General features: G+C 55.2%; 1 protein-coding gene across 7 annotated transcripts; it reads left to right on the top strand.

Annotated features, from left to right (window-relative positions):
* The first annotated feature begins 91 nt into the window (after positions 1-91).
* MOB3A (MOB kinase activator 3A) lies at positions 92-26,076 on the top strand. Of its 7 annotated transcripts, none has more exons than XM_009252561.4 (5): positions 221-506; positions 11,403-11,558; positions 18,406-18,948; positions 20,071-20,273; positions 23,689-26,076. In XM_009252561.4, the coding sequence occupies exons 3-5, from the start codon at positions 18,528-18,530 to the stop codon at positions 23,716-23,718; spliced, it is 654 nt and encodes a 217-aa protein (XP_009250836.1). In that variant the 5' UTR covers positions 221-506; positions 11,403-11,558; positions 18,406-18,527; the 3' UTR covers positions 23,719-26,076.
* The last annotated feature ends 1,781 nt before the right edge of the window (positions 26,077-27,857 follow it).

The raw sequence follows: 27,857 nt of genomic DNA, 5'->3' as shown, positions 1-27,857 counted from the left end.
CGGCTCCGCCTCCAGGCCCCGCCCACGACCCGCCCATCAGAAGACTCCGCCACTGGGTGGGCCCCGCCCCAAGGCCGCGCCCTACGCATGCGCCAATGGCCGGTGCCCGCTCCTCGGCCGGCTCCCGCTGAGGCCCCGCCCCGTGTCGCAGCCACGGTGCAGGCTCCGCCCACAGGCCGCGGCCCCGGTTGCTAGGCAACGGAGACCTCCGCCCGGCCCGGCTCAGGGCATCCCAGGGCTGCTGCCTGGAACTTGGCTCCGTGCGCCTTCGCCTCCCGGGCCCCTTAATGCCCGCGGGACCGAGTCTGGGAGACCCCTGCACGCCGCTTCTGCGCGGAGCCCCGGGCCCTTTAAGGAAAGTAGGTCCGGTCCGCGGGTGCGGTCGGGCATGCGTGTGAGGCGTTCTCCGCGGCCGTGTCCCTCCGCGGCGGCTGCGAGGCGGGGCGGTGGCTGAGGCGGCCAGGTGGGTGCCGGGAGGGGCGAAAGCGGGCGGCAGAGGCGGTCAGGTGGGTGCCCGGGAGGGGCGAAGGCGGGCGGCAGAGGCGGCCAGGTGGGTGCCCGGGAGGGGTGAACTTAGGCGGCGAGGAGACCGAGTTGTCAGGAAGGACGAACCCTGGCGGCGGGGAAGCTGGATCGCTCAGAAGGGGCGAACTTAGGCGGCGGGGAGGCCGAGCCTTCAGGAAGGGCGAGGCCGGGCGCGGTGGCTCACGCCTGTAATCCCGGCACTTTGGGAGGCCGAGGCGGGTGGATCACCTGAGGTCGGGAGTTCGAGACCAGTCTGGCCAACATGGTGAAACCCCGTCTCTACCAAAAATACAAAATTAGCCGGACGAGGTGGCGCGCACCTGTAATCCCAGCTACTGAGGAGGCTGAGGCAGGAGAATCACTTGAACCCGGGAGGCAGAGGTTGCAGTGAGCCGAGATCACACCACTGCACTCCAGCCTGGGCAACCAGAGCGGGGGGGGGGGGGGGAAAAGGAAAGAAAGAAAAAGAAAAAAGAAAAAAGGAAGGGCGAACTCAGGCGGCAGGGAAGCCGGATCCTTCGGGGGGGTGAACTTAGGTGGCCAGGAGGCCGAATCCCTCAGGAAGGGCGAACCCAGGCAGGGAGGCCGATCCCCCAGGAGGGGCGAACGCGGGCGGCAGGGAGACCGATTACCCCGGAGGGGGATACAGGGTGCGGGGTCGAGCTGCGGGGGTGAACTCCTGGCCCTGCCCTCTGCCCTCCCGCAGGACCCCGCACCTCCCGGTGTGGATTAAAATTCTGCAGGGCTTCAGGACCCCCAAGCCCACGCGGCGGTCGGGCCCTTTCGAATAGGCCCTTCTTGCTCGGGGTCCCCAAAGTCGTTGGCAGGGCCCCCCTACCCCCGAAGGAGGCGCCCGCCAAGGACAAGCTGCCCCTCCTCCCTACAGCGAAGAGGGGCTAGAAAGTGTAAGCGAGGGTGCATTTTATCAGGAATCACTGAGAGGGGAGGGGAGATTGGAAAACGCAGTCGCAGAGCAGAAAATCAGTGCTCCAAGCCGCAGCTCACCCTGGGGGTAAGATTTCCAGTCTTTGTACACACTGCTTTTTTGTTTGTTTGTTTTTGAGACGGAGTTTGGAGTCTCACTCTGTCGCCCAGGCTGGAGAGCAGTGGCGCCATCTCTGCTCACTGCAAACTCTGCCTCCCGGGTGCAAGTGATTCTCCTGCCTCAGCCTCCTGAGTAGCTGGGATTACAGGTGCCCACCACCACACCCAGTTAATTTTTGTATTTAGTAGAGACGGAGTTTCGCCATGTTGGCCAGGCTGGTCTCGAACTCCTGACCTCAGGTGATCCGCCCGCCTCGGCCTCCCAAAGTGCTGGGATTACAGGCGTGAGCCACCGCGCCCGGCCCACACTGCTTTTTTCGCACTTGCTTTTTTCTTCGTTTTCTCCTTAACAGTTTATACGGGTTTAATTGACATGCAATAAACTGCCCGTGTTCAAAGCAGATGGTTGGAGAAATGTTGAGATGTGTGTTTTGCGTGTTTCACATCCCATCTGTGCTTTCTGCTTTGGGAGTTGCCTCCTGCACAGGCAGCAGGGAGTGCCCTGGCCGCCCTCTAGGCCGTGGTCCCAAGACCGCCTTCCTTCTTGTGCATCATGCAGTCACAGGGGCTTCCCTTTTACAGAAGAGGCGCTGGGACGCAGAGCTGAGGGGCTGCTGAAGGCTGGAGCCGTCAGAGCCCACGGTGATGCCTTGAGGAGCAAGTCATTCATTTCCCTGCGTGTGTGGGATGATCTAGGTTTTGACCTGTGAGACAAAACCCACCTTCCTTTTCTGTTCTCCTGGATTCACTTCCTTTCCAGGCCTGGCCTTGCTTTCATGTAGGGGAAGCTGGATGTTTATTTGTTTGGTTGGTTGGTTTGCTGGTTGTTTCAGAAGTGCAAGAGGGTGGCCGGGGGCAGTGGTTCATGCCTGTGATCTGAATACTTTGGGAGGCTGAGGCGGGTGGATCATGAGGTCAGGAGATTGAGACCATCCTGGCTAACACATTGAAACCCCGTCTCTACTAAAAATATAAAAAAATCAGCCAGGCGTGGCGGCAGGCGCCTGTATGTAGTCCCAGCTACTCGGGAGGCTGAGGCAAGAGAATGGCGTGAACCCGGGAGGCGAAGCCTGCAGTGAGCCGAGATCGTGCCACTGCACTCCAGCCTGGGCGACAGAGTGAGACTCTGTCTCAGAAAAAAAAAAAGAACTTACATAGGGAAGGAAGGAGGGCTGGATGAGCCCCCCAGGCTGTCAGAGTTGCAGAGTTGCAGCCCTGAGAACTTCCAGAAGCCAGGTTCTTAACTGCAGTTGTCAGGGACCTGTTTATTAGAACTCACCGAGATCTACCGATTACAGAGTGAGGACTAAGAAAGTGAAATCCCAGCATGCCACGTCCCTGTCCTCTGGACACCCCGGATGTGTTTCCCTTTCCCCAGGGACGACTCAGGCACCCACCTCAAGCAACACCCGTTCCACTGCACCCTTCCCAGCTCCCTCTCTTTCCACAGGTTGACTTTTCTCTTTTAACTCTGGAGCTGAGCTGACTACCTGTGGCTGTGGAGGCCTTGCAATGTGGCTGGTCCGAATTGGGATGTGCTGGCCAGGTGCGGGTGGCTCATACCTGTAATCCCAGCACTTTGGGAGGCTGAGGAGAGCAGATCACCTGAGGTCAGGCATTCAAGACCAGCCTGGCCAACATGGCAAAACCCCATCTCTACTAAATACACAGCCAGGGACACGCTGGACCACAGCCACCCACTGTGTGTTCCAGAGACTTCTCTGGGATTCCGAAAGGCAGAAGTGAAGGCCTCCTCCCAGAATCCCGTTTCCGAAGTTGGATTTGCCTTTTCGGCTTAAGCCATTTGACCTTCTAAATGCCAGGAAAGCAGGAACAGAGCTCATCGGCTGGGGAATACAAAATTTACCCGGGCATGCTGGCGCGTGCCTGTAGTCCCAGCTACTCAGGAGGCTGAGGCAGGAGAATCACTTGAACCGGGGAGGCGGAGCTTGCGGTGAGCCAAGATCACGCCACTGCACTCCAGCCTGGGCGACAGAGTGAGACAACGTCTCGGGAAAAAAAAAAAAAAATTCCCTTCCAAGGAGGTATTCTCCCACCTTAGGGACCTACCTGCTGGTGGAGGTTTCGGAAAAATTCCCCGCGCAGCTGACTAAGAGCTTGGGGTTTTAAGGTGGGGAGTTTTAGACCTTCCTTAGCCGATGAGCTCTGTTCCTGTTTCCCTGGCATTTAGAAGGTCAAATGGCTTAAGCTGAGAAGGTAAATCCGACTTCAGAAACAGGATTCTGGGAGGAGGCCTTCACTTCTGCCTTTCGGAGTCCCAGAGAAGTCTCTGGAACACACAGTGGGTGGCTGTGGTCCAGCGTGTGCCTGGCTGCACACAAAAGAAGGAGGAACTTTTTTCTTTCAGACTTTGACACGATACCTTCTGGGGACCACACCTGGCCTCTTCCCTTTTCCTTTTTTTTTTTTTTTTTTTGAGATGGAGTCTCTGTTGCCCAGGCTGGAGTGCAGTGGCGCAGCCTTGGCTCACTGCATCCTCCGCCTCCCAAGCTCAAGAGATTCTCGTGCCTCAGCCTCCCAAGTAGCTGGGATTACAGGCATGCACTACCACGCCCAGCTAATTTTTCGATGTTTTAGTAGAGACTGGATTTCACCATGTTGCCCAGCTCAGGCAATCTGCCTGCCTCGGCCTCCCAAAGTGCTGGGATTACAGGCGTGAGCCCCCTTTTCCTTTTGAGTATATCAAAATGACTGTTTTTTTCCTTATATACCCAGACTGGGAAAAGTATGTCAGTTTACCACAAAGATTCACAGAGGGTCGGGCGCTGTGGCTCATGCCTGTGATCCCAGCACTCTGGGAGGCCAAGGCAGAAGGATAGCTTGAACCCAGGAGTTTGAGACCACCCTGGGCAACATAGTAAGACCCCATCTCTACCAAAAATACAAAAGTTAGTTGGGCATGGTGGTGTGCGCCTGTGGTCCCAGCTACTTGAGAGGCTGAGGTGGGAGGATTGTTTGAGCCCAGGAGGTTGAGGCTGCAGTGAGCCGTGATCGCACCACTGCACTCCAGCCTGGGTGATAGAGCGAAGCCTCGTCTCAAACAAACAGACAGCTAAAAAAAAAAAAAAAAAATTTCCTTCCAGATACAATAATTCCTTATTTTTTTTCATGGTTGTACCAATTTATTATTCTTTCTTTCTTTTTTTTCTTTTAAAGACAGAGTTTTGTTCGTTGCCCAGGCTGGAGTGCAGTGGCACAATCTCGGCTCACTGCAACCTCCGCCTCCCAGGTTCAAGCGATTCTCCTGCCTCAGCCTCCCGAATAGCTGGCATTACAGGCGCCCGCCACCACGCCTGGCTAATTTTTGTATTTTTAGTAGAGACAGGGTTTCACCATCTTGGCCAGGCTAGTCTCAAACTCCTGACCTTGTGATCCACCTGCCTTGGCCTCCCAAAGTGCTGGGATTACAGGCGTGAGCCACCGCACCCCAGCTTTTATTCCTTCTTTAACAAAAAAGGTCTTAGAGGCTGGGCACAGTAGCTCACGCCTGTAATCCCAGCACTTTGGGAGGCCGAGGTGGGTGGATCACTTGAGGTCAGGACTTTGAGACCACCCTGGCCAACGTGGTGAAACCCCATCTCTACCAAAAATACAAAAATTAGCTGGGAGTGGTGGCGGGCGCCTGTAATCTCAGCTACTTGGGAGGCTGAGGCAGGAGAATTGCTTGAGCCTGGGAGGCAGAGCTTGCAGTCAGCCGACATTGCGCCACTGCACTCCAGCCTGGGCAACAGAGCAAGACTCGGTCTCAAAAAAAAAAAAAAAAAAAGTCTGGGTATCCATACTGTTTTGTGTTTTGCAACTTATTTTTTGCGCTTATTGGATATTGGGTGTCCTTCTGTGTCAGAGCCTGTGTCTCATTCTTCTTAAAACTGTGTGGCCAGGCCGTCCTGGGTTACGCAAGGATGAGAAGTCTCCTCTGGGTTGAGAGGTTTTGGCTCAAGTTTAAGGCTTTTCTTTCCAGCCAGATGGGCTTGGGAATGACTCTGCAGGAAGCGCGTGTTCCCCTGATGTGGCCTGCAGCCGGCACTGGAATCTTGGTTGTAGGGTTACTTAATACAGGGGTCAGTTTCACAGAGGTTTCTCTCCCTTTTCTTCCCCACAAGTTGTGGGTTTTTTCTCTTAGGTCTTCTGGTTTTAATGCAGAGCTTATATTTAACTTATTAGTTTTAAAAGTGTGTTAAAATAATGCACGTATTTTTGGCCGGGTGCGGTGGCTCACGCCTGTAATCCCAACACTTTGGGAGGCCGAGGTGGGTGGATCACGAGGTCAGGAGATCGAGACTGTCCTGGCTAACATGGTGAAACCCCATCTCTACTAAAAATACAAAAAATTAGCCAAGCATGGTTGCAGGTGGCTGTAATCCCAGCTACTGGGGAGGCCGAGGCAGGAGAATGGCATGAACCCAGGAGGCGGAGGTTGCAGTGAGCCAAGATCACGTCACTGCGCTCCAGCCTGGGCAACAGAGCGAGACTCCGTCTCAAAAAAAAAAAAATAACGTATTTGTATCATTGCTACGTTTAATGTCATATTTCATTGACCATAAGTCCCACAGGGAAGGAGGAAGTTGTTATTGACTTCCTGTGTGGGGCTGGGGCCAGGGTCTCCCCCTGGGTATTGAGTCATTCTCTGGGGTGGAGTGTCCTGGGCACTGCAGGGTGCTGAGCAGCGTCCCTGGCCTCCACCCACTCCATGCCAGGAGTTCCCCCAAAACCTGACAATCGCAGATGTCCCCAGACATCACCTGGTGTTGAGGGGCAGAATCATCACCGTGTTCAGGCCTGTGGTGGCAGGGGGCAGGGTGGTCTGGCCCTGACTCAGCCCGCCAACACCCTCTGGGCCACGAGGCAATGGGGAAGAAAAAGCAAGTGGTCGGGGGTGTGAGCCACTCAAAGCACAGACAATTCCCGCTGGGGACAAAGGGATGGGCTGAGCTGGGACACCTGGGTGGGGAGTCGCACCCTATGTGCCCTGGAGAATCAAGACAGCCTGAGTCACCATGCCAGCTCTGCCAGGCTGCAGATGCTGGTTTCAGAAGCGCCCAGCAGCTGCGGAGCTCTGGGGATGTGGACTGGGCTGGGCTAAGATGGGTCGGGTGTCGGGGCCCCCAGAATCCCTTCAGTGGAGTCCCTGGTAGATTAGATCAGAGGGGAAGCTGCCAATCTAGCTGAGTTCTTGCCCCAGGGCAGTTTTGCCCCCAGGGGTCTTGGAAATACGGGGCGGTGGGGGGTTGCATTTGTGTTTGTCACAACTAGAGGAGGGGCTGCCCCTGGCATGGAGTGGGTGGAGGCCAGGGACATTGCTCAGCACCTGCAGTGCCCAGGACAAACTCACCCCAGAGAAGGATCCAGCCCTGAATGCCAAGTGGGGGACTGCATTAGTTATTTGGGAAAAAAAAATCGAGTCTGCTCCCTCCTCACACCAGACACCAGAATAAACTCCCAATATGGCAGACAGTGTAAACCAGGGGACCCCAGCTCCTGGGATTCTCCTCCTCTCCCCCTCTGTGGATTCAATGTGTGTAGCCTCCTGAGACCTCAGCAGAGCAGAAGATCATGGGCCACAGAGTCTCTTGGGGGTCCATGGAATCCCCTAACCCAAGGGGTGTCAATCAAGGGTAATTCTGCCCCCAGGGGACACTGGGCCAAGTCTGGGACATTTGTGTTTTTCTCATGACTGGGGGTGCTCCTAGCATGGAGTGGGTGGAGGCCAGGGACGCTGCTCAGCACCCTGCAGTGCCCAGGATGGCCCCTCCCCAGAGAGTGACCCACGCCGACGTCCACAGTGCAGAGAATGGAAACGCTGCCCTAGTGGCAGACGCAGCAGATTCAGAATTGAAGGATCTGAGTTCAAGCCCAGACTCGTACCTTTTATCTCGCACCCTCAGGCGAGGCAGCTGGCCTCAGCTTCTGGACGTGCAGCATGGATGAGCCCCTCCCGCCAGCCAGGAAATGATGAGTTTCACGAGAGCAGGTCCTCCAGGGCCCCAGCAAATGCCAGGCCTGTTTACTAATGACAGCAAAGGTCCACCATCACTCAGCAGGAATGAGAGCATTCGCTTTCAACCTGCCCTGCCAGCCTCACAGGGCTGCGGCATGAACCCCTGTAGGGTTAGTTTATGAGTGCATAGGGAAGTGCTCCCCAGAAAGCAGGAGAAACACGGATGTCCAGATACACGTTTGAGCCTCTGACAACCACAATCACTGTGTACTAACTAGTGGTGAGGTTGGCGATTTGTAAAAATTACTCATTAAAGAGGGAGACTGAGCCAGGCTTAGTGGCTCATGTCTATAATCCCAGCACTTTGGGAGGCCAAGGTGGGAGGACTGCTTGAGGTCAGGAGTTTAAGACCAGCCTGGACAACATAGCAAGACCCCCGTCTCTACAAAAAATCCAAAAATTGCCGGACGCGATGGCTTACACCTGTAATCCCAGCATTTTGGGAGGCCGAGGCGGGCAGATCACGAGGTCAGGAGTTGGAGACCAGCCTGGCCAATATGGTGAAACCCCGTCTCTACTAAAAATACAAAGAAAAATTAGCTCGGTGTGGTGGTGCGTACCTGTGGTCCCAGCCACTCGGGAGGCTGAGGCAGAAGAATCCTTGACTCCGTGAGGCGGAGGTTGCAGTGAGCCAAGATCACACCACTGCACTGCAACCTGGGCAACAGAGCGAGACTCCATCTCAAAAAAGAAAAAAGAAAAAAAATACAAAAATTATCTGGGCGCACGCCAGTAGTCCCAGCTACTCAGGAGGCTGAGGTGGGAGGATTGCTTGAGCCCCGGAGGTTGAGGCTGGAGTGGGCTGTGATTGTGCCACTGCACTCCAGCCTGGATGACAGAGCAAGACTTTGTCTCAAAAAATAAAGCAAACAAGAACAGTTAGATCCCTGGCCTTGCTACTCACAGGACAAGCTTTTTCCCCCTTGGCACTGTGGACATTCAAGGCGGATTATTCCCTGGGGTGGGGTGTCCTGGGCACTGCAGGGCACTGGGCAGCATCCCTGGCCACCACCTACTCTGTGCCAGGAGCATCCTCCAGTTATGACAACCACAAATGCCCCCAGATATCACCCAGTATCCCCCGGGGTGCAGAATCGCCCCCCAGGTGAGACCCCCGCTGCAGCTGAGTGTGGCTGAGAGCTCTTCACGTGGCCACGAGGAGGCGAGACGGATGGGCCCCCAGCTCCCACTGGGCGGGCTCAGAGCATGGTTCCTTCCCCCGTGTTCAGACTGAAGCTATCCAGGAGGTCAAGAAGGCAGTGCCAAGTCGGTGGTGCCCAGTCAAGCCCAGACCCTGTGGCCCTGGGCTGGGATGGGAGCTTGGGGTGTTCCTCCATGTGGCTTCCTCTTTCTGACACTTGGTCTCTTGTCTCTTGAAACTTTGGGCTGAGTCCTCTGAAGCAGGCACCACAGGTGTCCGTGACGTCTCATCACTGTAACTGTCCCCTAGGTGACACGATCTTAGCTTTGTTTTGAGACAGGGTCTTCCTTTGTCCCCCAGGCTGCAGTGCAGTGGCACAATCATAGCTCACTGCAGCCTCAACCTCCTGGGCTCAAGCAATCCTCCCACCTCAGCCTCCAAGTAGTTGGGACTATACAGGCACATCCACCATGCCTGGCTGATTTCTAAATATTTCGTGCAGAGACGGGTCTCACTATGTTGCCCAGGCTGGTCTTGAGCTCCTGGCCTCAAGCAGTCCTCCTGCCTTGGCCTCCCAAAGTGCTGGGATTACAGGCGTGAGCCACTGCAGCTGGCCAGGGTTTCTTTTAGGGGTGAGGAAAGTGTTCTGGAATTAGATAAAGGTGGTGTTTGCGCAACGCCTAACATGCCAGGAGTCACGTAATTGTACTCCTGAACTGTAACTGAAAAGGTTAAAACGTGTGGGATGTGAGTCGTATGTCAATCTAAAAACAGAAGAAAAGACTATCAGGAGAATTAGGACAGTATGCTAACCCCTCATAGCACCTGGCCTGGAGGGGCCTGGACAGGCCTTACTTCCTGCCTGTCTGCTTTCCCACAAGAGAAGTCGGAGACGCAGTAGGCACAGTGGCTCACACTTGTAATCCCTGCACTTTGGGAGGCTGAGGTGGGAAGATTGCTTGACTCCAGAAGCTCGAGACCAGCCTGGGCAACATAGCAAGACCCCATCTCTACAAAAATACAAAAATTATACAGGTGTGGTGTTGTGTGTCTGTAGTCCCAGCTACTCAAGAGGCTGAGGTGGGAGGATCACTTGAGCCCAGGAGGTCAAGGCTGCAGTGAGCTGTGATTGCACTACTGCACTCCAGCCTAGGCAACAGAGCAAGACCCTGTCTCTAAAAAAAAACAAAAATGTAAACCAGATAGAAGCACAAAACAGTGACAGGATGCACGCCTGGGTGATCAGGGAAGATGCAGCTATCTTCCAGCAGGAGTGAGGGTGGCCTTCCAGCACCAGGAGCAGTTGCAACATTTAAAAGTAAACCCTCAGGCCGGGCATGCTGGCTCACACCTGTAATCCCAGCACTTTGGGAGGCCAAGGTGGGTGGATCACCTGAGGTCAGGAGTTTGAGACCAGCCTGGCCAACATGGTGAAACATTTTCTACTAAAAATACAAAAATTAGGCAGGCATGGTGGCGTGTGTCTGTAATCCCAGCTATACAGGAGGCTGACCAGGAGAATCGCTTGAACCCAGGAGGCAGAGGTTGCAGTGAGCCGAGATCACGCCACTGTACTCCAGCCTGGCTGGGTGACAGAGCGACACTTCACCTCAAAAAAATAAAAATAAACACTCAGAGGCTGGGCGTTATGGCTCACGCCTGTAATCTCAGCACTTTGGGAGTCCAAGGCGAGTGGATCACTTGAGGTCAGGAGTTCGAGACCAGCCTGGCCAACATGGCGAAACCCCACCTCTACTAAAAATACAAAATTAGCCGGGCGTTGTGGCGGGCACCCGTAGTCCCTGCTACTTGGGAGGCTGAGGCAGAAGAATCGCTTGAACCTGGGAGACAGAGGTTGTAGTGAGCTGAGATTGTACCACTGCACTCCAGCCTGGGTGACAAGAGCAAAACTCCATCTCAAAAAAAAAAATAAATGAAAGTAAAAATAAATAAATAAATACTCAGATTTTGAAAGGTGGCTCCGGGACGCTGCCTTTTTTTTTTTTTTTTTTTTTTTTTTTTTGAGACAGAGTCTTGCTCTGTCGCCCAGGCTGGAGTGCAGTGGCACAATCTCGGCTCACCGCAAGCTCTGCCTCCCGGGTTCAAGCCATTCTCCTGCCTCAGCCTCCCAAGTAGCTGGGACTACAGGCGCCCGCCACTACGCCCGGCTAATTTTTTGTATTTTTAGTAGAGACGAGGTTTCACCGCGTTAGCCAGAATGGTCTCGATCTCCTGACCTTGTGATCCGCCCACCTCGGCCTCCCAGAGTGCTGGGATTACAGGCATGAGCCACCACGCCCAGCGCCTTTTTTTAACAGGACAGATTCTGGGCTGGGAGCATCTTCCAGCCAAGTATCATCTTCCAGCCAAGTATCAGGGCTGGGCTGCCAGGCCGGGAGCCAGTGTTGTGCACTGACCTAGAACATACGGAACTGACTTCTCCACTCAGGGCTTGTCTCTCAGGCGCCTTCCGTGCTCTGGGGCAGCGGTCCCTGAGGCAGTGGCAGGATGTGGAAACCTCCGGAAGGAAGTGGGTGACTGTGGTCCGTGAGCTGCTGCACCTCGGTGGGGGAGGGGTCATACCAGTTGGTTGCTTAGAGAAACTGTGTTGTTCAAAAAAAAAAAAAAAGTGTTGCAGCGGGGAATTTGTCATCTCACCTTTCATTTCTCTAGAAGTTTCCAAGGGTCACTTGTGTCTCGTCCGTGGGAAGACGGGGGGAGCCCAGAAGGCCTTGGTGTGGAATTCTGAGAGCTGATTCCTGCCTTGTCTTCCCCACACTGTCCCTGGAAGAATCTGAGAAGAGCAGAGCGGAGGGAGCCCCAGACACGGTAACCAGCCCCCGGCCTCAGGGGACAACGAGGGCGGGAGTCAGGGTCCCGAGGCCACCCCGGCCTTTCTTTGGAAAAGACCACTTTCTGTGGCCGATCACCCCTCCGCCAAGGAGCCTGTGTTTGTTCCTGATAGAAAACGGTTTGCTTGGGCCGGACATGGTGGCTCATGTCTGTAATCCCAGCACTTTGGGAGGCTGAGGTGGGAGGATTGCGTGAGGCCAGGAATTTGAGAGCAGCCTAGGCAACATGGTGAAACCCCTGTCTCTACGTAAAAAAAAAAAAAACTAGGCCGGGCGCGGTGGCTCACGCCTGTAATCCCAGCACTTTGGGAGGGTGAAGCGGGCGGATCATGAGGTAAAGAGTTTGAGACCAGCCTGGCCAGCATGGTGAAACCCCGTCTCTACTAAAAGTACAAAAATTAGCTGGGCGTGGTGGCAGGCGCCTGTAGTCCCAGCTACTTGGGAGGCTGAGGCAAGAGAATCGCTTGAACCTGGGAGGCAGAGGTTGCAGTGAGCCAAGATCATGCCGCTGCACTCCAGCCTGGGCGACAGAGCAAGACCCTGTCTCAAAAAAAAATAAAAAGGAAAAAGAAAACTGTTTGCTGTGATGGGAACTCTGCCCGTCCACAAGGTTCTTCAGAAGATGTTAACTTCCACTTAAAATCCTGCAACTTTTTTTTTTTTCTTTTTTTTTTTTTTGTGACGGAGTCTCACTCTGTCACCCGGGCTGGAGTGCAGTGGTATGATCTCGGCTCACTGTAGCCACTGCCTCCCTGGGTTCAAGTGATTCTTCTGCCTCAGCCTCCTGAGTAGCTGGGATTATAGGCACATGCCACCACACCCGGCTAGTTTTTTATATTTTTAGCGGAGATATGGTTTCACCATGTTGGCCAGGCTGGTCTCGAGCTCCTGACCTCAAGTGATCCACCCACCTCGGCCTCCCAAAGTGCAGGGATTACAGGCATGAGCCACCTCGCCTGGCATCCCTCACCTTCTGAAAGGAGACAGACATGCCAAGAGGAAGTTTACAAGCTCCTCGGGCTGCCCTGTCTTGTTTTCTGGAACTGTCTTGGCGTGAGTCTGGTAGACAAGTGTAAAAAATATAGAAAAAGATAAGCCTTGGCCAGGTATGGTAGGAGGATTACTTGAGACCAGGAGTTCGAGACCAGCCTGGGCAATGTAGTGAGAACCTCTCTCTACAAAAAGTTTTAAAAAGACAAGCGGGGGCCTGTGGGAACAGCCGCTTTCTCTCTGAGGCTCAGCCCAGGTAGGGGGTCTCCTCCTGTGGCAGCAGTCAGCCCAGGGCTGCAGTACCACTACTGGAAGGCCCCACCTGCCCAACCAGGTGCCATGGTTGGAAGCTAAGCCCCCAAATTGGCATGGGAGGCCCTGAAATCAACAAACGGCAGCAGCAGGCTGTGGCGGGTTGGGTTTTGCTCTGTGCTGTGATTTCTGTTGGAGTTGGAAAGTCGGCTGCAAGTCGGCCCAGATGTGAAGCTGAAATGGGGAGGAGGGAGGTGAGTGGGCCTGCCTGGGTGGGTGGGGGTCCGCTCGCCTGCACGGTTTCCTCTTTGGTAAAGTGGGGCCTGCACTCGCCCCATCTAGACAGGCATGTGGGGACTGAGGTGATTGATTCCCAGTGTGGAGGAGCATCTCGCTTAGTGCCAGGCGTACCGTGGCCTGGAGGTGGCCGTCATTTTCCCTTCTCCCGAGGGGATTTATTGATCTTGTGCTGCAGGTGGTGTGGCCTGAGGGCAGGTGTGGCTTGCAGAGTTCATCACCGGGGCAGGTGCAGGGCTCTGGGGTGCTAAGCCGTCACTGGGGAAGGGCCTCAGGTCCCCCACAACGGCTCCCACCTGCTCAGCCGCAGCGTGGATGCGTCCTGGGCTCCCCAGCCCCAGGGGGATACCATAAGCACAGAGGTGCCCTCTTTGAATCAGGGGCTTTCTAGGGAGGGTCTGAGACTGGGCTGCGGGATCACTCCTTCCTTGGGAAGCGGGCAGGGGTGGCCAGGCACAGTGGCTCATGCCAGTGATCCCAGCACCTCGAGAGGCTAAGGCGGATGGATTGCTTGAGTCCAGGAGTTCAAAACCAGCCTAGGCAACATAGTGAGCTCCCGTCTCTACAAAAAAATACAAAAAAAAAAAAAATTAACTGGTGGTGAAAAAATTATAAAAAATTATGGCAGTGAGTGCCCATGGTCCCAGCTACTCAGGAGGCTGAGGCAGGAGGATCCCTTGAGCTAGGAGGTCGAGGCTGAAGTGTGAGCTGTGATCCTGCCACCGCACTCCAGCCTGAGCAGCAGAGCGAGAACCTGTCTCTAAAAATAGAAGAGAAGCAAGCAGGGGGGACCTGTGTGGTGACCCTGGGGTTGTGCCCCACCGAGCAAAACCAAGATGGGTCAGCAGCCCCTGGACTTGGAGCATCCACGTGGCTCTGCTGGGCAGTGGAGAGGCCCCGTGGTGGAGCAGCGCTGGCCCGGGAAGCGTGTCACTAGGCTTGTGATCAGACGGCTGCCCGCATCCCTGAGAGTTGCTGAATTTAGGGAGTTGTGGGGCAGAAAGAGCGGTGGCTTCACCCACAGAGTCCAGGGTTCGAGCCCCAGCTGATCCACCCACAGAGTCCAGGGTTCAAGCCCCAGCTGATCCACCCACAGAGTCCAGAGTTCGAGCCCTGGCCGATCCACCCAGAGTCCAGGGTTCAAGCCCCAGCCGATCTACCCACTAGCTGTGTGGCGTGAGACACTGCTGTAGAATCAGTCATAATCGTCTGAGCCACGATCTCACCCAGGGTGATCTAATCTTAACCCGAAGGGACACTGGGTGATGTCTGGGGACATCTGCGGTTGTCATAACTTGGGGGAGCTCCTGGCAGGGAGTGGGTGGCGGTCAGGGACGCCGCTCAGCACCCTGCAGTGCCCCTGACGGCCCCACCCCAGAGAACGATCCAACCCTGATGTCCACAGAGCCAGGGGGTAGAGGCCTGGTTTTCTGGGCCCTGGTTTTCTCATCTGTAAGGTGGAGATGGAGTTTTTGTCCCAGGAAAATGAAAAGTTCAAGTTCCTAGTTGGATGTTAACCCTGGTGGCAGGAAGTGATGATGGTGGCTAAGGGCCCCAGGATGGTGCCGGGGAAGTTCAGGCCTTTCTGGTCACTGCAGAGTGGGTGGGACTCGAGTCCTCCTGCCACCTGTGCCAAGGCTGCCCTGAGCAGTGTCCCCAGCCGGTCCTCACCAGGGGCTCCCTTGTGACAAACCATTGACCCTGTACCTTCTTATGGTGCAGACTCTGTCGTCACTGTGTTCACGGTGGACACCGTGTTTTTTGTTTTGTTTTGTTTTGTTTTTTTGAGACAGAGTCTTGCTCTCTCACCCAGGCTGGAGTGCAGAGGCCCGACCTGGGCTCACTGCAACCTCTGCCTCCCAGGTTCAAGCGATTCTCCTGCCTCAGCCTCCCAAGTAGCCGGGATTTCAGGCATGCACCACCACACCCGGCTAATTTTTGTACTTTCAGTACAGACAGGATTTCATCATGTTGGTCAGGCTGGTCTTGAACTCCTGACCTCGTGATCCGCCCGCCTCAGCCTCCCAAAGTGCTGGGATTACAGGCGTGGGCCACCGCGCCTGGCCTGTTTTGTTTTGTTTGGAGGCAGAATCTCGCTCTGTCACCCAGGCTGGAGTGCAATGGTGTGATCTCGGCTCACTGCAACCTCTGCCTCCCGGGTTCAAGCGATTCTCCTGCCTCAGCCTCCCGAGTAGCTGGGATTACAGGCGCCCGCCACCATGCCTGGCTAATTTTTGTATTTTTAGTAGAGACAGGGTTTCACCATGTTGGCCAGGCTGATCTCAAATTCCCGACCTCAGGTGATCCGCCCGCTTCAGCCTCCCAAAGTGCTGGGATTACAGGCATGAGCTACCGCGCCCAGCCTCTAACCTGCTTTTCTTCCAAACAATGCAGCATCTCTTCCCCCGACCCCCAGGCCCTGTGAACATTTGGGTCCAGATCATTCTCTGGTGGGGGCCGTTCTGTGGACTGTTGGGGGGTTACCCTAACCCTAAGCCCTGGGGCCTCCAGAAGGATCCAGCTCTGCTCACACCTTATTTTTATTTTTTATTTTTTGAGACAGGGTCTTACTCTGTTGCCCAGGCTGGAGTTCGAGGCTCACGGCAGCCTCGAACTCCCGGGCTCAAACGGTCCTCCCACCTCAGTTCTGGGATCACAGGCATGCGCCACTACACCTAGCTAATTTTTAAATTTTTTTGTAGAGACGAGGTCTCACCATGTTGCTCAGGCTGACCTCAAACTCCTGGACGCAAGCCATCTACCTACCTCACCCTCTCAAAGTACTTACAGGTGTGAACCACTGCGCCCGGCCTGTCCACACCTTAAATTTAGCCCTACAGGATCCATTCCCAACAGCTGAGAGCTTCCCCATGCTAGATTGGTGTTGTTTTCAGCCCGAAATTTGTGGTGATTTGTGATGGCAGCCCCAAACACTCGTCCAGTCGTGTATCGTGAGGGATAAGACACAAGACAGGACTTAGTCACCAGCAACAGCAACACAGCCGGGCGCGGTGGCACACGCCTGCAATCCCAGCACTTTGGAGGCCAAGGTGGGCGGATCAGATGAGGTCAGGAATTGGAGACCAGCCTGGCCAGCATGGTGAAACCCGTCTCTACTAAAAATACAAAAATTAGCCAGGCATGGTGGCGGGCGCCTGTAATCCCAGCTACTCGGGAGGCTGAGGCAGGAGAATCGCTTGAACCCGGGAGGCAGAGGTTGCAGTGAGCCGAGATCACACCATTGCACTCCAGCCTGGGTGACAGAGCGAGATTCTGCCTCCAAACAAAACAAAACAGGCCAGGCGCGGTGGCGCACGCCTGCAATCCCAGCACTTTGGAGGCCAAGGTGGGCGGATCAGATGAGGTCAGGAATTGGAGACCAGCCTGGCCAGCATGGTGAAACCCGTCTCTACTAAAAGTACAAAAATTAGCTGCGCGTGGTGGCGCACCTGTAATCCCAGCTACTCGGGAGGCTGAGGCAGGAGAATTGCTTGAACCCGGGAGGTGGAGGCTGCAGTGAGCTGAGATCGTGCCACTGCACTCCAGCCTGGGTGACAGAGCGAGACTCTGCCTCAAAAAAAAAAGAGGTGGGGGTTGGAATGTACTAGAACGTGACGAATGTGTGTTTATTACTTGTGAGTGTTGCATGGAGCCTAGGAGGCCTGGGCATGTGTGGGCCTCACTCCCTCTCCCCTCTCTGACTTCCCCTTATGCTGGGTCCTCTTTGTGCTGTGGTGAGGACGAGGACCCCCGCCCTGCCCAGTGCCCTGCGTGGGCCTTCCCCAAGTGTCACAGTCAAGTCTCTGCCCGTCCAGGAGGTGCACCCAGCAGAGCAGGGTGGGGTCTGCATCCACTCTGGGCCTGCCACGGTGCCGGCGTCCTGGCAGTGACAATAACGGTGTTGGCGGTGACAGGCCCTGTGTGGTAAGTGTGAGCCCGGCACACGCGCGGTGTGTGATCCAGGTCGTCCCTCCACCCTGTGCGGGATGGACTCTGTCTCTGTCAGGGGAGTAGGCGGACGCCGGGTCCCCACCCCAGAGCAACCCGAGGGTGTCTCACAAGTCACCGCTCAGGCGTGCATGAGACTTGGGCCAGCTCCTGGAGGCTTCCTCATTTATACGGTGCCTTGGGGTGGACAGCTGCCCCTGGAATCACCCGGCACCTCACCATGTGACCCAACCTGGAAGGGGGTCTTTTCGGATGAAATCAAGGGAAGAGGGGTCACACCGATCGCGGGGTCCCTGACCCAGTGACCAGTGACTTGGGCACAGCAACATGGGGAGAACGCTGACACGACAGGGACTCATTCTCAGTTCTGGGGCCGCAGTCCGAGACGAAGGTGTGGGCGGGGCTGGGTCCCTCTGAGGCCGAGGGGCATCTGCCAGGCTTCTCTCTGCTCCTGGCAGTGGCCAGCATCCTGGGCGACCCTTCGCTTGTGGAAGCATCACCCCCATCTCTGCCTCCATCCTCGCACAGCCGTCTCCCCCGTATCTGCCTCACTCATGAGGATGTTTGTCACTGACTGTGGGGCCACCCAAGTAATCCAAGATGACGTCCCTTGAGACCTTCTTCCACCTAGGCTGCCATGCACAGGCTGCAGGCATTGCGGCGTGGCTGCCTTTGTGGAGGCCACAGTCCGGCCATGCAGTCCCCTGTGACCGGCGTCTCAGCCTGCCCCACACTCAAGCCCCAGAGTGCCAGGTAGCAGCAAGTCTAGGTCCGGGCCAGGCATCGGCACTGGGGAAGATGCGGCCCCTGCGGGCTCTTGGGGCCCGGCTCTTCGCACCTTCTGCTATGAACCAGTCAGGCCTTGCCACCTGCAGTTCTCTTCTGTCCACTGAGGAGGTGGCCCCCTTTGGGTGAAACTCCTTACAGTCAAAAGTCCAGGGAATGTTTTGAACCCTGCCACTAGTGGCTCACGCCTGTAAGCCCAGCACTTTGGGAGGCAGAGGTGGGAGGATCATGTGAGCCCAGGAGTTGGAGACCATCCTGGGCAACATAGTGAGACCTCGTTTCTACTAAAAATAAAGAAACTTACCCAGGTGTGGTGGTGTGTGCCTGTAGTCCCAGCTACTCAGGAGGCTAAGTTGGGAGGATCCCTTGGGCCTGGGAGGCAGAGATTGCAGTGAGCCATGATGGCACCACTGTACTCCAGCTGGGGCAACACAGCAAGACCCTGTCTCAAAAAACAAAACAAAAACAAATCCTGCCGCTTGTGCCCTCAGCACGAGTTTCCGGGAAACTCTGTGGCCTCCGGCGGGTCATGATTCCCCTGTGTATTTCAGGTCCGCGGGAGAGCTGTGGGGCTTGGTGAGTGTTTCGTGGCCTCTCGGGTTGGTCAGCACCCCCAGCCAGCTGGCCCAGGACCCCTCTACAGAAGCGTTCCAGGAGACCAGGTGTCACCAAGATGTCCAACCCCTTCCTGAAGCAAGTCTTCAACAAGGACAAGACATTCCGCCCCAAGCGCAAGTTCGAGCCAGGCACCCAGCGCTTTGAGCTGCACAAGAAGGCGCAGGCATCGCTGAACGCCGGGCTGGACCTGCGGCTGGCGGTGCAGCTGCCCCCAGGCGAGGACCTGAACGACTGGGTGGCTGTTCACGTGGTAGACTTCTTTAACCGCGTCAACCTCATCTACGGCACCATCAGTGACGGCTGCACGGAGCAGTCCTGCCCCGTCATGTCGGGGGGCCCCAAGTACGAGTACCGCTGGCAGGACGAGCATAAGTTCCGGAAGCCCACGGCACTCTCCGCGCCCAGGTACATGGACCTGCTGATGGACTGGATCGAGGCGCAGATCAACAACGAGGACCTCTTCCCCACCAACGTTGGTAAGTCAGAGCTGGCAGGGGCTCGGGGATACAGAACCTTCCAGAAAAGTCAGGGAGGCCGAGCACAGTGGCTCACACCCATAATGCCAGCTCTTTGGGAGGCCGAGCCCAGGGATCGCTTGAGCCCAGGAGTTTGAGCTCAGCCTGGGCAACACAGCAAGATCCCATCTCTACAAAAAATTTTAAAAATTAGCCAGGCATGGTGGCGCACGCCTGTGGTCGCAGCTACTCGGGAGGCTAAGGTGGGAGGATTGCTTGAGGCTAGGAGGTTGAGGCTGCAGTAAACTATGATCGCGCCACTGTACTCCAGCCTGGGCGACAGAGCAAGACTCTGTCTCAAAAAAAAAAAAAAAGATTCCATTTCTGAGTCTTCTCCTAAGGTGGGCTGCTCTTAGTAGCCCCCCTTCATCCTGAATCGCTCCTGGTGACTCCTGTCTCCCTCACTCCAAAGCAGAGAAGGGCAGGATCAGCAGCAGGCCTGGAGTCCTTCGCAGAGGAGGCAAGCACCCCTGCCAGCGCTGGACCTAGTGTTTTCAGCGGTTTCAGAATCACTGCCATGGAGCCCCTGGGCCCACCAGGATCATCACCCCGTTGGTGGGACCTCCTGACCAGCTCGATGTGTAATGCACTGCATGGCTGTCAGGGACACCCCATAAACGTGGGTTTGAGGATGATCGTTAGGGCATGTCCCTCCAGAGTACAGCGTACCTTTCTTTTCTTTTTCTTTTTTTTTTGAGACAGTATCTCACTCTGTCACCCAGGCTGGAGTGCAGTGGCACGATCTCGGCTCACTTCAACCTCTACCTCCCAGGTTCAAGCGATTATCCTGCCTCAGCCTCCTGAGTAGCTGGGATTACAGGCGTGAGCCACCACACCCGGCTAATATTTGTATTTTTTAGTAAAGATGGGGCTTCTCCATGTTGGCCAGGCTGCTCTCGAACTCCTGACCTCAAGTGATCTGCCTGCCTCGGCCTCCGAAAGTGTTGGGATTACAGGCGTCAGCCACCGCGCCCGGTCTGCCAGCAATTTCTGTCTGGAAGCCCCTTGTCACATCCAGGAGCAAAGGGTTCTGGACATGGACTTGGCTGAGTCCGTGGACCCGTCCCACCCCTTTCCCTGTAGGCACTCCATTCCCCAAGAACTTCCTGCAGACGGTGCGGAAGATCCTGTCGCGGCTGTTCCGCGTGTTCGTGCACGTCTACATCCACCACTTTGACCGCATCGCGCAGATGGGCTCCGAGGCCCATGTGAACACCTGCTACAAGCACTTCTACTACTTCGTCAAGGAGTTCGGCCTCATCGACACCAAGGAGCTGGAGCCACTGGTGCGCAGGCTTGGGGCTGAGGGCGCGGGGTTACGGTGGGGCTGGCCGCCCGTGGCAGAGGAACCCTTCCGGGGCCAGGACCCTGACTGCTCGCGGTCGGCCCAGCAGCTGGCGGCCCCGGCTGGAGTTGGGCCCTGGGGACCCTGCTGATGGGAAAAGTGGTGAGGTAGCTGGGAGGGATCCTGCGTTCTCCCACGGAAGAAATGCCGGCGACAGGTGCAGTTTCCTCCGCGCCGGCCCCGCGTCCAGCTCACTCCGCCTTCACCTTCCTGAGCTCAGGTGTCCCAGAGCGCCGCTCAGTGCCCCTTATGAAAGGGATGCCAGCCGGCACAAGCGGACTCCACCCCGACTTTTTTTGTTTGTTTGTTTGTTTTTGTTTGTTTTGAGAGGGAGTCTCCCTCTGTCGCCCAGGCTGGAGTGCAGTGGTGCGATCTCGGCTCACTGCAACCTCCGCCTCCCGAGTTCAAGTGATTCTCCTGCCTCAGCCTCCCAAGTAGCTGAGATTACAGGCACGCATCACCATGTCCAGCTAATTTTTTGTGTTTTTAGGAGAGATGGGATTTCACCGTGTTAGCCGGGATTGTCTCAATGGATCTCCTGACCTTGTGATCTGCCCGCCTCGGCCTCTCAAAGTGCTGGGATTACAGGCGGGAGCCACTCTGCCTGGCCTTTTTTTTTTTTTTTTTTTTTTTTGGAGATGGAGTCTCCCTCTATCACCCAGGCTGGAGTGCAGTGGCGCGATCTTGGCTCACTGCAACCCCCACCTTCCGGGTTCAAGCAATTGTCCTGCCTCAGCCTCCTGAGTAGCTGGGATTACAGGCATGCGCCACCATGCCCCGCTAATTTTTGTATTTTTAGTAGAGACCGGGTTTTGCCATGTTGGCCAGGCTGGTCTAGAACTCCTGAACTCAGGTGATCTCCCTGTCTCAGCCTCCCAAAGTGTTGGAATGATAGACGGGAGCCACCGCACCCGGCCTAGGTTCCACCTGACTTCTACAGCCAGCCAGGTACCTCTGCGTCCGCCCTAGCCTGTCTGCTTTCCACGTTACCAGGTTTTATCGGGAGACGAACCCAGGGACCAGATTCCTCAGTGTGGGGTCCACATCCCTGAAGCCAATGATGCTTCTTGAAATTGGGGCCCACAATTGTGACTCGGTGATGGGGACCAGCAGTGCAGTGGGTGCCCGTGATTCAGGGCCTGGCACTGGAACCTGCCCAGGGGCTGTACTGTTCCCCAGGCTGCCGGGCGCTGTGTGGATGTGGGGATCCTGATGTGAGAGCAGGACCCCACCAGCCTCCCAAGTAGCTGGGACCACAGCCAGCACGCCCGACTGATTTTTTATTGTGTGTAGAGATGGGGTCTCACTATGATGCCCAGGCTGGTCTCAAACTCATGGATGCAAGCAATCCTCCCGCCTTGGCCTCCCAAAGTATTCAGATGACAGGTGGGAGCCACCACTCTCTTACAACTTTAAAAAATGGTTAAAAATGGACGGACAAGGTGGCTCCCACCAGCAATCCCAGCCCTTTGGGAGGCCAAAGAGGGAGGAACACTTGAGCTCAGAAGTTTGAGAACAGCCTGGACAACATAGTGAGACCTCATCTCTACAAAAAATGAAAAAAATTAGCCAGGCACAGTGGTGCGTGCCTGTGGTCCCAGCTACTCAGGGGGCTGAGACAGGAGAATCGCTTGCGCCTGGGAGGTTGAGGCTGCAGTAAGCCGAGATCACGCCACTGTACTCCAGCCTGGGTGACAGCCAGTAACCTGTCTCAAAAAAAAAAAAAAAAAAAGAAAAGATTAAGGCCCGGCGTGGTGGCTCACACCTGTAATCCCAGCACTTTGGAATGTCATGGCGGGCAGCTCACGAGGTCAGGAGTTCAAGACCAGCCTGGCCAGCGTGGTGAAACCCCATCTCTACCAAAAATACAAAAAATTAGCTGGGCATGGTGGCACGCGCCTGTAATTCCAGCTACTCGGGAGGCTGAGGCAGAAGAATGGCTTGAACCCAGGAGGCAGAGGTTGCAGTGAGCCGAGATCGCGCCATTGCACTCCAGCCTGGGCGACAGAGCAAGACTCTGTCTAAGGGGGAAAAAAAAAATTAGCCAGGCATGGTGGTGGGCACTTGTGATCCCAGCTACTCAGGAGGCTGAGGCAGGAGAATCGTTTGAACCCAGGAGGTGGAGGTTGCAGTGAGCCAAGATTGTGCCACAGCACTCCAGCCTGAATGACGGAGTGAAACTCTGTCTCAAAAAATAAAAATAAAAAAAAATAAAAACATCTTCACATAACTTCCTCATTTTTGTGCATCTCCTTTCAGGCTTTGCTACTGGTAAACATTTTGCTAAATTTAAAATTAATAGTTGCATACTCAATGGGTCTAAAGATGGTAGTGGGGTCTTACTCTTTTTTCTTTTTCTTTTTTTCTGTATTCCAGAACTTTCCTTCTAGTGTCCCAGTCTGTATAAGACAGGGATCAGCAAACTGCAGCCCTCTGGCCTGGCTTCCTGTTTTTGTAAATAAAGTTTGTGGGGTTTTTTGTTTGTTTTGAGACAGGGTCTCGCTCTGTCACCTAGGCTGGAGTGCAGTGACATGATCTCAGCCACTGCAACCTCCACCTCACAGGTTCAAGTGATTCCCCTCCCTCAGCCACCTGAGTAGCTGGGACTACAGGCACATGCCACCACACCTGGCTAATTTTTTTGTATTTTTAGTAGAGACAGTGTTTCACCATGTTAGCCAGGATGGTCTCGATCTCCTGACCTCGTGATCCGCCCACCTCAGCCTCCCAAAGTTGTTTTTTTCTTTTTGGGGACAGAGTCTCGCTCTGTCACCCAGGCTGGAGTGCAGTGGCGTGATCTTGGCTCACGGTAACCTCCGCCTCTCAGGTTCAAGCGATTCTCTTCCCTCAGCCTCCTGAGTAGCTGGGATTACAGGTGCCCACCACCATGCCAGGCTAATTTCTATATTTTTAGTAGAGACAGGGTTTCACCGTGTTATCCAGGCTGGTCTCGAACTCCTGACCTCAGGTGATCTGCCTGCCTCTGCTTCCCAAAGTGCTGGGATTACAGGCGTGAGCCACCAAGCCTGGCTGTAAATAAAGTTTTATTGGCAGCGAGGTATACTCATGAGGTTACCATCATCTGAGGTGGCTTTTGAGGTACAAGACAGAGTTGAGCCGTCATGACAGGGACCGTCTGGCCCACAGATCTGAAAATGCTGACTCTCTGGCCTCATGGGGTAGCCTGCTGCCCCTGGTCTCAGGTGTGCCATTGCCTGTGTGGTTTTTGTTGTTTGGGTGTTCAGGGAAGCCCCCAGCTGCGGTTTCTCTGCCTGTGTGTCTCCGTGTGTCTGCTGTTTGCATCACCCCTTTTGGGAGTGGCTGGTGGGAGCTGATGTCTTGCTTGCTCTTTACAGAAAGAAATGACGGCCCGGATGTGCCACTGAGAGCCCCGTGGGTCCTCCGGTGCCCAAACCGCCGCAGGGGCCTCGGAGACTTGGAGGAGGACGCTCTGGAACCATCCCGCTTCTCTCCGGCCTGAGCATCTCAGGGAGACCAGGGGCCAGGCCACTGAGCAGGTGTTGGTCCTCAGGAGCTCCAGCCCTGGACGGCAGATGCCTTCCTCACCGTCTCGAGCCTCAGTCTCCCGTCTGGGACTAAACGTGAACTCTGTAATTCTGTGTGTTACTAGCAACCGGAAATGCCCACTGTGTTTTTAAACGACTTCCACTTTCCAGGAGGCTGGATGGCTTCCAGGGTCACTCCTCGCCCTGGGTGGCTCCCAGGCTCCTGGAACTTCTGCCTCCACCTCGCTGGGGAGCCCCCAGGGCTGCTGTGGCCACAACCCTGCCTGGGCCTGTCTCTCAAGGGCGCCCAGCTTGCTCAGCCTCCTGCATGTCTTCTGTTGGGGAGGCAAGAGGCTGAGGGGCTCCCGAGCCCCTGAGAGCGGACATCTCCTCCCGCAGGCCTTTACTCCCCACTCCCTACTGGCAGCCGCTGCTGTCTCTTCACACAGAGGCACAACCTGGACCCAGGCAGCCTCTTTCCTCCCTCCCCAATCTCTTCCATTTTTCTACAGATTTTTTTTTTTTTTTGAATACTAGAGACAGGGGTCTCGCTGAACTTCTGGCCTCAAGTGATCCTCCATCCTCGGCCTCCCAAAGTACTGGGATCACAGGCGTGAGCCACCGCGCCCAGCCCTCTCTCTTCCTCAATGCACTCTGCTTCCTCCGTTCTTCCGAAACATTCAGCTGACTGTATCCAGGGCTTCCTGGACTCCTGGGACCCCACGTCCTGCACCCCGGCTGCTGACTCATTTCCTAAGGGCCCCTTTGTGTATCATAAAGGGTTTGATTTTTATAGTCACATTTGCAACCATCTTGAGATTTTTATTTTTTTTGAACGGAGTCTCCCTCTGTCGCCCAGACTGGAGTCCAGTGGCAAGATCTCGGCTGACTGCATCCTCCACCTCCTGGGTTCAAGTGATTCTCCTGCTTCAGCCTCCCAAGTAGCTGGGATTACAGGTGTGTGCCACCACGCCCAGGAAATTATTGTAGTTTTAGTAGAGATGAGATTTCACCATGTTGGCCAGGCTGGTCTCAAACTCCTGACTTCAGGTGATCCACCCACCTTGGCCTCCAAAAGTGCTGGGATTACAGGCATGAGCCACTGCACCTGGCCTAACCAGGCTGGAGTGCACTGGTGGGATCTCGGCTCACTGCAAGCTCCGCCTCCCAGATTCACGCCATTCTCCTGCCTCAGCCTCCCCAGCAGCTGGGACTACAGGCACCCACCATCACGCCCAGCTAATTTTTTTGTATTTTAGTAGAGACAGGGTTTCACTGTGTTAGCCAGGATGGTCTCGATCTCCTGACCTTGTGATCCGCCCACCTCAGCCTCCCAAAGTGCTGGGATTACAGGTGTGAGCCACTGTGCCCGGCCAAGAATTTTTTTATCAATAACAGCGAGCTCTCTGCCTCTTCGGAATGATGCCCACTTTGCTTATGATCAACCCAAGCAGGACTCTTCTCTCCCTGGACGCCTCTCCCCTGGTCTGGAATCTTCCAGTTCTGCCAGAATTGGCCTTTCCCAGATGCCGCAAACTTCCAGTTGAACCCCTTTTTCTGTGTGGCCCCTGGGGCTGCAAGACCAAAATCCATGAGTTCTGTGTCCCCTAGACCTTTGGAAGGTGAGAGCAGGGCCCTGAGCAAAGGCAGCCACCTCCTCTCCCTGGCTGAACCCCTGCCACCTTACTCCTCACCAGAATTGTCAGTGGCCTTTCACCACGGTGGCCCTTCCTGCCTGAGCCCTGCACTGTCCCAGACCACACAGAAGTCTGGTCACCTCTGGGTGCCTGGGATGGTCACCAAAGAGAAGCATGCTGTCCCCGTCTCTCCTGGCTTCTGCCAGAAAATCGAACAAGTGCAATTAACACACTGTCACTGCCGAAGCCTGAAACTCCCAGAACTTGTCCTCGATCCTTCCAGAAACCACCAGGTCCGGCTCTTGGAGCCCCCAGGAGAGGGACCTCCCAGCCGAGCCCTCAAAGAACTCCATAAAATCAGGAACTGCTTGATGGAATGTATCTCCTCATACCTGCAAGATGAAGCCCAAACACCCACACCTCTGTCTCCCCAGGGCTCGGGATGTCCTCAGCAGCCCCGCCACGCAGCTTCCCAGGTGGGCTCGGGGAGGTGGGAGTAGGGACCATCTCTGTCCCCTGCACCCTCACTCCATCCACCCCAGAGCCCAACCTCCCCCAGCCAGATACGGAATAAAACTGCAGATGCAGACGTCGGAATAAATGGTGTCATTTTCCTGCCAGTGTTAACAGGGTGCCCTGTCCTCCCGGGGTGAGCCTCAGGCCTTGGGGCTGAGAAAATCTTTTTTATTTTTCTTTCTTTTTTTTTTTTTTTTTTTGAGACAGCTACTCAGCTTTTCTTTCTTCTTCTTTTTTTTAATCCCCACTACTTGGGAGGCTGAGGCAGGAGAATTGCTTGAACCCAGGCAGCAGAGGTTGCAGTGAGCCGAGATCGCACCACTGCACTCCAGCCTGCGTGACAGAGCAAGACGCTGTCTCAAAAAAAAAAAAAAAAAGAAAAAGAAAATAAAATGGAGCACAGAAGTTTTTACCCTGTGCCAAGGAACAGATTCAGAGGGAAAAGACCGAAGGGGTGGACTCCAGGCCAGCCCATCACTACCTAGCCCGCTGTGGCCTTGGACAAATTAACGTACACTGAAACTTTTTATTTACTTGTTTATTTCATTTTCTTTCTTTCTTTTTTTTTTGAGACAGTCTCGCTGTCACCCAGGCTGTAGTGCAGTGGCCTGATCTCCGCTCACTGCAACCTCAGCCTCCCGAGGAATTGGGACTACAGGTGCCCGCCACCATGCCCAGCTAATTTTTTTTTTTTAAGATGGAGTCTTACTCTTGCCCAGGCAGGAGGGCAGTGGTGCAATCTTGGCCTTCCATGCTCAAGTGATTCTCCTGCCTCAGCCTCCCAAAATGCTGGGATTACAAGCATGAGCCACCACACCCGGCCCTAATTTTTATGTTTTTGGTAGAGACAGGGTTTCACCATGTTGGCCAGGCTGGTCTCGAACTCCTGGCCTCAGGTGATCCCCCTGCCTCGGCCTCCCAAGTGTGGGATTTCAGGCATGAACCACTATGCCCAGCTGCTTTTTGTTTTCTGTATGTGAAAAATGTGGGCTTTGGGTGAGTGAGTCTCTGGGGTCCCTTCCAGCGTGAAACGTCGTGGGTCCGGGGCCTAACGGAAGACCAGCTTTGGCTCACCAATTTGGTATTTTGCACCTCAGCAGCATGGCAGAGAGGGGCGGTCCGGGACCCACAGGGTAGAACCTCAGCCCTGTGCCCGTCAGCGCTGTGCTGCCGCCCCTAGAGGGCACCACGGTGCTGGGAAGGGACAGGCTCCTGTTAGGCAAAGAGTGGGGGATCAGGAACCGCCTTCCAGAGAGGCTGCTGTTTCCTAGTGTGTGTGTGTTTGTTTGTTTGTTTGTTCTGAGACGGAGTTTCACTCTTGTTGCCCAGGCTGGAGTGCAATGGCACGATCTTGGTTCACTGCAACCTCTGTCTCCTGGGTTCAAGCAGTTCTCCTGCCTCAGCCTCCCTAGTAGCTGCAATTACAGGCATGTGCCACCATGCCCAGCTAATTTTTGTATTTGTTTTTGTTTTTTTGAGATGGGTCACCCAGGCTGGAGTACAGTGACGCGATCTCAGCTCACCTCCACCTCCACCTCCCGGGTTCAAGCAATTCTCCTGCCTCAGCTTCCCGAGTAGCTAGGATTACAGGCATGCACCACCACGCCCGACTAATTTGTTGTTGTTGTTGTTGAGATGAGTCTTGCTCTGTCACCCAGGCTGGAGTGCAATGGTGTGATCTCGGCTCACCACAACCTCCACCTCCCGGGTTCAAGCAATTCTCCTGCCTCAGCCTCCCGAGTAGCTGGGATTACAGGCGCCCGCCACCATGCCCAGCTAATTTTTGTATTTTTAATAGAGATGGGGTTTCACCATATTGGCCATGCTGGTCTCAAACTCATGACCTTAGGTGATCTTCCTGCCTTG

The sequence above is a fragment of the Pongo abelii genome, chromosome 20 (genome assembly GCF_028885655.2).
Source record: "Pongo abelii isolate AG06213 chromosome 20, NHGRI_mPonAbe1-v2.0_pri, whole genome shotgun sequence".
In the NCBI taxonomy this organism is placed as follows: domain Eukaryota; kingdom Metazoa; phylum Chordata; class Mammalia; order Primates; family Hominidae; genus Pongo; species Pongo abelii.
Note: the sequence above shows the minus strand (reverse complement) of the source record. Positions and strands in the feature narration are given on the sequence as shown.

Coding starts and splice junctions, on each gene's coding strand:
- MOB3A (XM_009252563.4), top strand. CDS start 18,528: ATGTCCAACCCCTTCCTGAAGCAAGTCTTCAACAAGGACAAGACATTC. Junction 18,949..20,070: donor CCTCTTCCCCACCAACGTTG/GTAAGTCAGAGC, acceptor CTTTCCCTGTAG/GCACTCCATTCCCCAAGAAC. Junction 20,274..23,688: donor CCAAGGAGCTGGAGCCACTG/GTGCGCAGGCTT, acceptor TGCTCTTTACAG/AAAGAAATGACGGCCCGGAT.